Raw genomic sequence first — 13,375 nt, forward strand, 5'->3', positions numbered from 1 at the left:
AAGTATGGTTAATCCCACAGGAGCAAGGAGGCAGAAGCCCCCACCAGGATAGTCACCTGGAACGTAAAGGGACTCAATGGCCCAGTGAAGAGATCCAGAGTCCTCACCCACCTAAGAAATATGAGGGATTCCTCCAAGAGACACAACTGAGAGAGCAAGACCGACTGCGGGTAAGAAAGAGCTGGGTGGGACAAACCTACCATTCCTGCTATTGGACAAGGGCCAGGGGGGGTGGCGATATTGATTGGCAAGAGGACGATGTTTAGGGCGACAAAGACGGTTACGGACCTAGGGGGACGGTACGTCATGGTCAGCGGAGCCCTGGATGGGGCACCGGTAGTACTAGCTGACGTGTATGCACCCAACTGGGATGACATGAGCTTCATCAAGAAGACCATGGCAGAAATCCCTGACATAGCGACGCATCGACTAATCATGGGGGGGGGGGGGGGGGGGGGCGCGACTTCAACTGTGTACAGGATCCAAAGACAGACAGATCAAACCCCAAAACAGGGAAAACCTCAAGCATGGCAAGGGAACTCAGTCACTTTATGGAACAGATGGGAGCGGTGGACCCCTGGAGGTTTGCCAACCCAGGGGAGGAGGAATTCTCTTTCTTCTCCCCAGTATACAAAGTATACACCAGAATTGACTTCTTTGTGGTGGAGAAAACGGTGCTTCCGGGGATAGACAAAGTGGAATACTACGCAATTGTGATACCAGACCATGCTCCATACTACATGGACGTGAGGCTGGAGACGGGCAGGGCCCAACGCCCCACATGGAGGTTGGACGTTGCCCTACTAGCTGACGAGGCCTTCAACGAAAGGATATCACGGGCCATAGCAGAGTACACAGAGAACAACCAGAACGGGGAGGTCTCACCTTCCACGTTCTGGGAAGCGCTACAGGCCGTACTAAGAGGGGAAATTATCGCTTTCAAAGCACAAAGAGATAGGGAGGAAAGGGCGGCTAGGCAGCAGCTGGTCGACTCCATACTGGAGGTAGACAGTACTCCGAGGTCCCGACCGTAGAGCTCCTGGCGGAGTGGAAAGAGCTACAAAGGAACTTTGACCTGCTCTCCACCAGGAAAGCAGTGCACCAACTCCGCCAGGCACGTGGGACCCTATACGAACACGGAGACAAAGCCAGCCGCCTGTTGGCACACCAGCTGAGAAAGCAGGCAGCCACCAGAGAAATTGCACAAATCAGGGATATCAGAGGCACATTAGAAACAGAACCAGAAAAGATAAACAAAACCTTCAAGGCCTTCTACCAAGGGCTGTACACCTCAGAGCCCCCAATGGGGGAGTCCGGGATGAAACGGTTCCTTGATGGACTGCACATTCCAGTCGTGGGGGAGGGCAGAAAACAGGGCCTGGAAGCACCACTAGCACTGGGAGAGATCATGGACAGCATTAGCTCCATGCAGGTAGGGAAGGTGCCGGGACCGGATGGGTTCCCGGCGGACTTCTACAAAAGATTTGCGACAGCATTAGCCCCGCACCTGCGGGAGATGTTCACAGACTCGCTAGCGAGGGCACACTGCCACCTACGCCAGCACAGGCCTCAATCTCGCTGATACCTAAGAAAGATGAAGAACCAATGGAATGTGGGTCATACAGACTCATCTCACTGCTGAATGCAGACGCCAAAATACTGGCCAAAATCCTAGCCAAAAGACTGTGTACCTGAGGTGGTTGCAGAGGACCAGATGGGCTTTGTCAAAAGTAGGCCTCTTACCTCGTACATCCGGCGCCTGCTGAATGTGATAATGATCCCCTCCGGGGAGAGATTACCAGACGTGATCGTTTCCCTAGATGCAGAAAAGGCCTTCGACAGAGTCGAATGGAAATACCTCACAGAGGTACTGGAGCGGTTCGGGCTTGGAACAAGGTTCACCTCCTGGGTAAACCTCCTATACAACGCTCCCATGGCGAGCGTATGGACCAACAATACCAACTACCGATACTTCCAGCTGCACAGGGATACCAGACAAGGATGCCCACTGTCCCCACTGCTGTTTGCTCTAGCAATCACGCTCCGAGCTGCAAAAAGCTGGAGGGGGATCCGAAGGGGCGGCAGAGAGCACAGAGTCTCACTCTATGCAGATGACCTGCTCCTCTACATTTCGGACCCACAAAGCAGCATGGATGGGATCAGCGCGCTCCTGAAAGAGTTTGGCACCTTTTCGGGCTACAAACTCAACCTGAGCAAAAGTGCGATCTTCCCAGTAGACCCACAAGTAGGTGGGGCAGCCCTAACGGGAATGCCGCTTAAACAAGCCTGACACAAATTCCGCTACCTGGGGATCCAAATAGCCCATGACTGGAAACAGATCCACAAATGGAACCTCACCAGTCTGACCAGGGGGGGGGGGTGGGCGGGGGGGGGAAGAGAGAGAAAGAATGCTAGGATCCCAAAGAAGGTCCTACAAAAACCAAAATCCAGGGGGGGCTAGCCCTCCCAAACCTACAATTCTACCACTGGGCGGCGACGGCCGAGCGAATAAGGGGATGCATCAAGGAGCCAGAAGCCGAGTGGGTGTGCGCAGAAGAGGCCTCCTGCATGGGCACCTCCCTCCGGGCCCTCGCCACGGCAGCACTCCCATCCCCACCCAAAAAACACTCCAGCAGCCCGGTGGTGATAGCCAACCTCCAGCCCTGGAACCAACTACGGCAGCAATTTGGTCTGACTAAAATGTCGGACAAAGCTCCCATCTGCTACAACCATAGGGCCACACCAGCACTGACTGACGCCACCTTCAAAAGGTGGGGACAGGACGGAGGGACACTGACAGTCAGGGACCTATACACGGATGGCAGGATTGCAACACTGGATGAACTGACATCCAGCTAGCCAGGGGGAACGAGCTAAGGTATCTACCGCTCAAAAACTTCCTATGAAAGGAGACAAGGACGTACCCACAACCGCCACGACAGACATTACTGGAAGAGTTACTGGATGCAAGCATACTAGATAAAGGAAACTGTAGTGACATGTATGACCGACTGATAGAAAGGGTCAACACCATACTGGACGCAACAAGAAAGAAATGGGAGGAGGACCTGGGGATTGAAATAGGGTGGGGACTCTGGAGCGAAGCACTGCATAAGGTCAACTCCACCTCCATTTGCGCAAGACTCAGCCCGACGCAGCTAAAAGTGGCACATAGAGCCCACTTAACAAGAACCCGTATGAGTAGGTTCTTCCCAGAGGTGGAGGATAGATATGAACGGTGCCAAGGAGGCCCGGCCAACCATGCCCACATGTTCTGGTCTTGCCCCAGACTTGCAGGGTACTTCTTCGAGGCAATGTCCAAAGTGGTGAGGGTGAGGGTGGAGCCATGCCCAAAAGTGGCGGTCTTCGGAGTATCAGACCAGCCACATCTATTGCTGGGAGGAGGGCGGACGCCCTTGCCTTTGCCTCCCTGATCGCCTGCCATAGAATCCTGTTCAGCTGGCGGTCAGCAGCACCACCCAAAGCTACAGACTGGCTGTCCGACCTCTCGGAATCTCTCCAAATGGAGAAAATCAAATTCGCCATCCGAGGGTCAGATGACGGCTTCCACAGAACGTGAGAGCCATTCACGCAACTGTTCCTGTTTGTGGCCAACGAACAAGAGGAAGAATAGCCAGGTAGCCAAGAATCAGGGGAAAGTAGCCAAAGCATGAAAGGGAGAGATAGACTGGAAGAGGGGGGGGGAACAGCTAAATCTACGAGGAAAGAAAGGCGAACCACGGGAGGGGGAGGGGAGAGGGAAGAGACCGGGAACAAGAGAGGAGAACCAGGGAGGTGAAGGGCAGGCAGGGAAATGAGAGCCGGAAGGGAGGCACGGGATACGATAACGAATATGACATCTCCAGGAGTAGGGAACGAGGAGAATGAAGACGAAAGAAGGGAGGAACGGCAGAAGCGGCGGTGAGCGCAAGACGGTAGCGAGATCCGTCCGGGAGAAGCAAGCGACAACAACACCAAATCCATCCGAGTATTGCCCACTGTAATTGTCTCTCCGGAACCCGAATGTATATTTACCTCCCCAGTCTCCACCCCGCCACCGTCTCTCCCTCCTGCAAACAGTCGCCTACTTATGTGTTGTAAATAATTTTGCCAGTTGTACAGAGTTGCTGCTGTTGGGCTGATGCACAATACCCTACCAGTTATCCTATTTTAATTTTTTTATTGTATTTTTTTTTCTGTTTACTATTTTCTTTTCTTAAAAATTGTTTGGATACCTGAAGTTAAATCAAAACATATACATCTCCCAGAAATGTAGTTATTACTCAATGGCGTTCTATTACATATAACTTGATAAGGTGACATTTGCAAGGTTCAATATAATTAAGTTGTTGCAGTGCACATTGGTAGGCACCAATTCACCCTGGATTGTCTTTTCTTTGTTTTCTTCATCGATTTTATTTTTAATTACATTTTTGATCGTGAAAATATTTTTTATGAAAGCTTGAAAAAGGATTCTTTCATCTGGAAATTGTTTTGTGACTATAAATTCTGAATTTCTAATCGACAATGTTTCAATATTACTGATATTTTTACAGCTTACATTTTATTTTAAAACTTTGTTTCACAGATCATGTTCCCCAGATTTTATATCCCTGCAATAATACAATTGAAGCATTGGTTGGTAAGTGAAGTCAAGAAAAATAAAGCAATAACTAAACTTTTGCATCCATTCTGCCTTTTCCCGACTTCTGCCCAATATAATGTGCCCCCAATATAGTGAGCCTTTGAACCCACCAATTCCTCAAATAAATGTTTTGTTTAAATGTATTCTTGGGATGCAAGTGTCATTGACAAGGATGTTATTTATTGCTATTGCCCATTCTTGGTTATGCTGAGGAGATAATGTTGAGACAACTTTGAACAGCTGTAATCCTCTTGCTACAATGTTAGATCAGGAATTCCAGGATTTTGACGCATCGAGGATAAAGGATTGGCTATATGTTCAAGTCAAGGTGGTGTGTAGTGTAGGCTTGATGATGTTCCCATGTGCTTACTGCCCTTCTCTCGGTGGTGGGGATTGGAAGTTGGATGTTTTTCTGCAATGCATCCAGTAGATCGTGCACACTGCTGCCAACAAATGCTGGTTGTGTGCAGATCCTGTGGTCTTGTAAATAGAGACAGTGACACGTGCATATTACTGACCTTGGCAGGAGGAAATATTTTTTTTTTATTAAATATTTTATTGAAAATTTTTGGTCAACCAACACAGTACATTGTGCATCCTTTACACAATATTATAACAACACAAATAACAATGACCTATTTTATAAACAAAAAATGAATAAATAATAAATAACAAAAAATGAAAACTAGCCCTAATTGGCAACTGCCTTGTCACAAGTAACACTCTCCAAAAATATAATTTAACAGTCCAATATATAATTATCTGTAGCAACGACCTATACATACTATACAGTATATATTAACAACCCTGAGAGTCCTTCTGGTTCCTCCCCCCCCCCTCCCCCCGATCCTGGGCTGCTGCTGCTGCCTTCTTTTTCCCATTCCGTCTATCTTTCTGCGAGGTATTCGACGAACGGTTGCCACCGCCTGGTGAACCCTTGAGCCGACCCCCTTAGGACGAACTTAATCCGCTCTAGCTTTATAAACCCCGCCATGTCATTTATCCAGGTCTCCACCCCCGGGGGCTTGGCTTCTTTCCACATTAGCAATATCCTGCGCCGGGCTACTAGGGACGCAAAGGCCAAAACATCGGCCTCTCTCGCCTCCTGCACTCCCGGCTCTTGTGCAACCCCAAATATAGCCAACCCCCAGCTTGGTTCGACCCGGACTCCTACTACTTTTGAAAGCACCTTTGTCACCCCCATCCAAAACCCCTGTAGTGCCGGGCATGACCAAAACATATGGGTATGATTCGCTGGGCTTCTCGAGCACCTCGCACACCTATCCTCCACCCCAAAAAATTTACTGAGCCGTGCTCCAGTCATATGTGCCCTGTGTAATACCTTAAACTGAATCAGGTTTGCCTGGCACACGAGGACGACGAGTTTACCCTGCTTAGGGCATCTGCCCACAGCCCCTCCTCGATCTCCTCCCCCAGCTCTTCTTCCCATTTCCCTTTTAGTTTATCTACCATAGTCTCCCCTTCGTCCCTCATTTCCCTATATATATCTGACACCTTACCATCCCCCACCCATGTCTTTGAGATCACTCTGTCCTGCACCTCTTGTGTCGGGAGCTGCGGGAATTCCCTCACCTGTTGCCTCGCAAAAGCCCTCAGTTGCATATACCTGAATGCATTCCCTTGGGGCAACCCATATTTCTCGGTCAGCGCTCCCAGACTCGCAAACTTCCCATCCACAAACAGATCTTTCAGTTGCGTTATTCCTGCTCTTTGCCACATTCCATATCCCCCATCCATTCCCCCGGGGCAAACCTATGGTTGTTTCTTATCGGGGACCCCCCCCAAGGCTCCAGTCTTTCCCCTATGCCGTCTCCACTGTCCCCAAATCTTCAGTGTAGCCACCACCACCGGGCTTGTGGTGTAGTTCCTCGGTGAGAACGGCAATGGGGCTGTCACCATAGCCTGTAGGCTAGTCCCCCTACAGGACGCCCTCTCTAATCTCTTCCACGCCGCTCCCTCCTCCTCTCCCATCCACTTACTCACCATTGAAATATTAGCGGCCCAATAATACTCACTTAGGCTCGGTAGTGCCAGCCCCCCCCTATCCCTGCTACGCTGTAAGAATCCCGTCCTCACTCTCGGGGTCTTCCCGGCCCACACAAAACCCATGATGCTCTTTTCAATCCTTTTAAAAAAAGCCTTCGTGATCACCACCGGGAGGCACTGAAACACAAAGAGGAATCTCGGGAGGACCACCATCTTAACCGCCTGCACCCTCCCTGCCATTGACAGGGATACCATATCCCATCTCTTGAAATCCTCCTCCATCTGTTCCACCAACCGCGTTAAATTTAACCTATGCAATGTGCCCCAATTCTTAGCTATCTGGATCCCCAGGTAACGAAAGTCCCTTGTTACCTTCCTCAACGGTAGGTCCTCTATTTCCCTACTCTGTTCCCCTGGATGCACCACAAACAACTCACTTTTCCCCATGTTCAATTTATACCCTGAAAAATCCCCAAACTCCCCAAGTATCCGCATTATTTCTGGCATCCCCTCCGCCGGGTCCGCCACGTATAGTAGCAAATCGTCCGCATACAAAGATACCCGGTGCTCTTCTCCTCCCCTAAGTACTCCCCTCCACTTCTTGGAACCCCTCAACGCTATCGCCAGGGGCTCAATCGCCAGTGCAAACAATAATGGGGACAGAGGGCATCCCTGCCTTGTCCCTCTATGGAGCCGAAAATATGCAGATCCCCGTCCATTCGTGACCACGCTCGCCACTGGGGCCCTATACAACAGCTGCACCCATCTAACATACCCCTCTCCAAAACCAAATCTCCTCAACACCTCCCACAAATAATCCCACTCCACTCTATCAAATGCTTTCTCGGCATCCATCGCCACTACTATCTCCGTTTCTCCCTCTGGTGGGGCCATCATCATTACCCCTAACAACCTCCGTATATTCGTGTTCAGCTGTCTCCCCTTCACAAACCCAGTTTGGTCCTCGTGGACCACCCCCGGGACACATTCCTCTATTCTCATTGCCATTACCTTGGCCAGGACCTTGGCATCTACATTTAGGAGGGAAATAGGTCTATAGGACCCGCATTGTAGCGGGTCCTTTTCCTTCTTTAAGAGAAGCGATATCGTTGCTTCAGACATAGTCGGGGGCAGTTGTCCCCTTTCCTTTGCCTCATTAAAGGTCCTCGTCAGTACCGGGGCGAGCAAGTCCACATATTTTCTATAGAATTCGACTGGGAATCCATCCGGTCCCGGGGCCTTTCCCGCCTGCATGCTCCTAATTCCTTTCACCACTTCTTCTACCTCGATCTGTGCTCCCAGTCCCACCCTTTCCTGCTCTTCCACCTTGGGAAATTCCAGCCGATCCAAGAAGCCCATCATTCTCTCCCTCCCATCCGGGGGTTGAGCTTCATATAATTTTTTATAAAATGTCTTGAACACTCCATTCACTCTCTCCGCTCCCCGCTCCATCTCTCCTTCCTCATCCCTCACTCCCCCTATTTCCCTCGCTGCTCCCCTTTTCCTCAATTGGTGTGCCAGCAATCTGCTCGCCTTCTCCCCATATTCGTACTGCACACCCTGTGCCTTCCTCCATTGTGCCTCTGCAGTGCCTGTAGTCAGCAAGTCAAATTCTACATGTAGCCTTTGCCTTTCCCTGTACAGTCCCTCCTCCGGTGCTTCCGCATATTGTCTGTCCACCCTCAAAAGTTCTTGCAGCAACCGCTCCCATTCCTTACTCTCCTGCTTCCCTTTATGTGCCCTTATTGATATCAGCTCCCCTCTAACCACCGCCTTCAACGCCTCCCAGACCACTCCCACCTGGACCTCCCCATTATCATTGAGTTCCAAGTACTTTTCAATGCACCCCCTCACCCTTAGACACACCCCCTCATCTGCCATTAGTCCCATGTCCATTCTCCAGGGTGGGCGCCCTCCTGTTTCCTCCCCTATCTCCAAGTCCACCCAGTGTGGAGCGTGATCCGAAATGGCTATAGCCGTATACTCCGTTCCCCTCACCTTCGGGATCAATGCCCTACCCAGCACAAAAAAGTCTATTCGCGAGTAGACTTTATGGACATAGGAGAAAAACGAGAACTCCTTACTCCTAGGTCTGCTAAATCTCCACGGGTCTACACCTCCCATCTGCTCCATAAAATCTTTAAGTACCTTGGCTGCTGCTGGCCTCCTTCCAGTCCTGGACTTCGACCTATCCAGCCCTGGTTCCAACACCGTATTAAAATCTCCCCCCATTATCAGCTTTCCCATCTCTAGGTCCGGAATGCGTCCTAGCATCCGCCTCATAAAATTGGCATCATCCCAGTTTGGGGCATATACGTTTACCAAAACCACCGTCTCCCCCTGTAGTTTGCCACTCACCATCACGTATCTGCCCCCGTTATCCGCCACTATAGTCTTTGCCTCGAACATTACCCGCTTCCCCACTAATATAGCCACCCCCCTGTTTTTCGCGTCTAGCCCCGAATGGAACACCTGCCCCACCCATCCTTTGCGTAGCCTAACCTGGTCTATCAGTTTCAGGTGCGTTTCCTGTAACATAACCACATCTGCCTTAAGTTTCTTAAGGTGTGCGAGTACCCGTGCCCTCTTTATCGGCCCGTTCAGCCCTCTCACGTTCCACGTGATCAGCCGAGTTGGGGGGCTTCCTACCCCCCCCCCTTGTCGATTAGCCATCCCCTTTTTCCAGCTCCTCACCCAGTTCCCACGCAGCTGTATCTCCCCCAGGCGGTGCCCCCCCGCCCATCCTCTCCCATACCAGCTCCCCCCTCTCCCCAGCAGCAGCAACCCAGTAATTCCCCCCTCCCACCCCCCCCCCCCCCGCTAGATCCCCCGCTAGCGTAATTACTCCCCCCATGTTGCTCCCAGAAGTCAGCAAACTCTGGCTGACCTCGGCTTCCCCCCGTGACCTCGGCTCGCACCGTGCGACGCCCCCTCCTTCCTGCTTCTCTATTCCCGCCATGATTATCATAGCGCGGGAACCAAGCCCGCGCTTCTCCCTTGGCCCCGCCCCCAATGGCCAACGCCCCATCTCCTCCACCTCCCCTCCTCCCCCCATCACCACATGTGGGAGAGAGAAAAGTTACCACATCGCAGGATTAGTACATAAAACCCCTCTTTGCCCCCCACATTCGCCCCACCACTTTGTTCGAACGTTCTTTTTAATAACCCGCTCATTCCAGTTTTTCTTCCACAATAAAAGTCCACGCTTCATCTGCCGTCTCAAAGTAGTGGTGCCTCCCTCGATATGTGACCCACAGTCTTGCCGGTTGCAGCATTCCAAATTTTATCTTCTTTTTATGAAGCACCGCCTTGGCCCGATTAAAGCTCGCCCTCCTTCTCGCCACCTCCGCACTCCAGTCTTGATAAACGCGGATCACCGCGTTCTCCCATTTACTGCTCCGAGTTTTCTTTGCCCATCTAAGGACCATTTCTCTATCCTTAAAACGGAGGAATCTCACCACTATGGCTCTGGGAATTTCTCCTGCTCTCGGTCCTTACGCCATCACTCGGTATGCTCCCTCCACCTCCAACGGACCCGCCAGGGCCTCCGCCCCCATTAACGAGTGCAGCATCGTGCTCACATATGCCCCGACGTCCGCTCCCTCCGCACCTTCAGGAAGACCAAGAATCCTCAGGTTGTTCCTCCTTGTGTTGTTCTCCAGTGCCTCCAACCTTTCCACACTTCGTTTCTGATGTGCCTCATGCGCCTCTGTCTTCACCACCAGGCCCTGTATGTCGTCCTCATTCTCGGCTGCCTCTGCCTTCACGACCCGAAGCTCCCGCTCCTGGGTATTTTGTTCCTCCTTTAGCCCTTCGATCGCCTGTAGTATCGGGGCCAACAGCTCTTTCTTCATTTCCTTTTTGAGCTCTTCCACACAGCATTTCAAGAACTCTTGTTGTTCAGGGCCCCATGTTAAACTGCCACCTTCCGACGCCATCTTGGTTTTTGCTTGCCTTCCTTGCCGCTGCTCTAAAGGATCCACTGCAATCTGGCCACTCTCTCCTCCTTTTTCCATCCGTATCCAGGGGGTATTCCCTTCTGGTTTACCGCACAGTGTTTTTAGCCGTCAAAATTGCCGTTGGGGCTCCTATCAAGAGCCCAAAAGTCCGTTTCACAGGGAGCTGCCGAAACGTGCGACTCAGCTGGTCATCGCCGCACCCGGAAGTCGGCAGGAGGAAATATTTGGTCAACGTAAAAGCACTTGGTAACTGGCAGGGGAGACATTCAACAAATGCACAGTCCTTTAACAGAATCTAAACTGGACTCTGAGGTGTCTTCATAGAATGTACAGTGCAGAAGGAGGCCATTCGGCCCATCGAGTCTGCACCGGCTCTTGGAAAGAGCATCCTACCCAAGGTCAACACCTCCACCCTATCCCCAGAACCCAGCAACCCCACCCAACACTAAGGGCAATTTTGGACACTAAGGGCAATTTATCATGGCCAATCCACCTAACCTGCACATTTTTGGTCTGTGGGAGGAAACCGGAGCACCCGGAGGAAACCCACGCACACACTGGGAGGATATGCAGACTCCGCACAGACAGTGACCCAAGCCGGAATCGAACCTGGGACTCTGGAGCTGTGAAGCAATTGTGCTATCCACAATGTTACCGTGCTGCCCTAATGCAGGGTGATGCAGTGAAGCAAGTACCCAATGCTGTTCCCATATGGTCTGATTTTAATTTTTCCAGGGTTTGTCCGTAAAATAAACTCTGTTTAGCTGAACACAGATGTTATACCATAGGAGCCGACAATGAAAAAAATAATAATTGAGGAACAGGCAATGTGAAAACTACAGATAGCCCTTCCAAGCACACTGACAGAGTGTATAGAGAGAATGGAGGAGCCCACCTCAAAAATGAGTGGGTAGATGTCATTGTGATGTTGTTCCACAGATAGAGTGACAAACTCCATGGAATATCAAACACTCCAATCAAATAAAGATATGCATGCCATGACCACACCTTGGATGTGCAAATGGTAACATTTATGCCACCTTAAATACTTTGATAGTTGCTTATTATTGTCATTGCGCTGATCTGTGCCAAGGTGTTCTCCAGCATGGCACTGGCAATGAGTGAGGCTGGGCCATGAGAGAGATTATGATGAAAGGGGACATGGAAATGAGGTCTTCCACTGCACCCATTCCCGTCACCACTCCAACCAATACCAGACTTCATCTTCCATTGGCCATATCTTCTCCCACATAGATGCGAATGAAACAGTCTTTGGCAGGGCTGTTACAGATCCTAAATTCTAAAGGACTTTGGCCAAGAGCATCTCAGCAGTAGATCATGGATCTGAGAAACCTGCTTTTACCTCTGCCCAAGTCACAGGGGTTGTAACAAGCAAAACTGGAGGGAAAATGAAAGACAAAGCTTTATAGTTGTATACGGTATTAATTCCTCGTCTCTGGAATCATCTAAAGAGGGTCTGAGCTCTGCACCAAGTTTCTCCTGCCACCACATCTCGTGTTGTGGAACGGTTTGGAGAGTACTGCAAACATTGACCCACTGGACACATTGGCCACTATGTCCTGAAGGGCACTTCTGGATCCGTCCAAGCACCTGCAGCATATCTTCAGCATGCTGATGGTTTGGTCTGTCATATATCTTATTGTCATATGGCATTCATCATTCATGTTGTGCTTTATTGGTTGCATTTCTGAGTGGTCATCAGCCAAGTTTGAAGTTGATATTCCTTGTCTTCTAGCAGCCACCCCTTACCTGAGGTTGGTGGTCTGAAGACATCAGAGGTGTTGGATTGCCACAGGATGAAAGCATCAAGGCAGTTAGTTGGGAGTCTTGCACGCACCTACATAAATATCTTGCGGTGGTTGTGCACAGCAGCACCTGGTTGATCTGCGACTGGTCAGGTTGCCACATGTATACAGCTAAATATGCTCTACACATGTAAGAAACCGTCAAAGATGCAAGCCCTTGTTCTAGCTCATTTTACCTGATGTCACAGAGGCAGAATTCTTAAAATTGTCAGCCGTGGGAAACAAGTTGCCTGCATTATGCACGTGGGCTGAAGACCGGGATATTCTGGATATGTCTTACGCAGAGACCTGGAAAGAGTTGGAAGGCTAGAGGGTGGTGATCAGTTTCTGGTCAATGGTAACAGCAGGATGTTGATAGTGGTGGATTCAGTTATGGTAATGCCATTGAATGTCAAGGGGTGATGGTTAGATTCTGTCTTGTTAGAGCCAATTATTGCCTTGCACTTGTGTGGCGTGCATGTTACTTATCACTTGTCAGTCCAAGCCTGGATCCAGGTCTTGCTACATTCGGACATAGGCGGCTTCATTATCTGAAGAGTCACAAATGCTACTGAACATTGTGCAAACGTCAATAAACATCCGCACTTTGACTTTATGATGGAGGGATGGTCATTGATGAAACAGCGGCAGATGACACTACCCCAAGGAACTCCTACAGTGATGTCCTGGGACTGAAGTATTGACCTCCAACAACCACAAGCATCTTCCCTTATGCTAGGTATGACTTCAACCAAAGGACAGTCTCCCACCTGATCCCATTGATTCCAGTTTTGCTGGGATTCTTGATGCCACACTCGGTCAAATGCTGAAGATATTGAGGGAAGCCACTCTCCCCTCATCTCTGGAATTCAACATTTTTGTCCATGTTTGAATCAATGCTGTGATGAGGCCAGGAGCTGGGTGACCCTGGCGGAACCCAAACCAAGCATCAGTGAACA

The 13,375-nt window shown here is 50.3% G+C and overlaps 1 protein-coding gene across 1 annotated transcript in view; it reads left to right on the forward strand.

Moving 5' to 3' along the window:
• LOC140391428 (interleukin-1 receptor type 2-like) overlaps nucleotides 1–13,375 on the forward strand; it is a 64,647-nt gene that overhangs the window by 13,967 nt on the left and 37,305 nt on the right. The window contains exon 2 of the mRNA XM_072475955.1: nucleotides 4,589–4,642. Coding sequence (XP_072332056.1) covers nucleotides 4,589–4,642 — 54 coding nt within the window. The remainder of the gene's footprint in view (nucleotides 1–4,588; nucleotides 4,643–13,375) is intronic.

Source organism: Scyliorhinus torazame, chromosome 15 (genome assembly GCF_047496885.1).
Source record: "Scyliorhinus torazame isolate Kashiwa2021f chromosome 15, sScyTor2.1, whole genome shotgun sequence".
Lineage (NCBI taxonomy): Eukaryota > Metazoa > Chordata > Chondrichthyes > Carcharhiniformes > Scyliorhinidae > Scyliorhinus > Scyliorhinus torazame.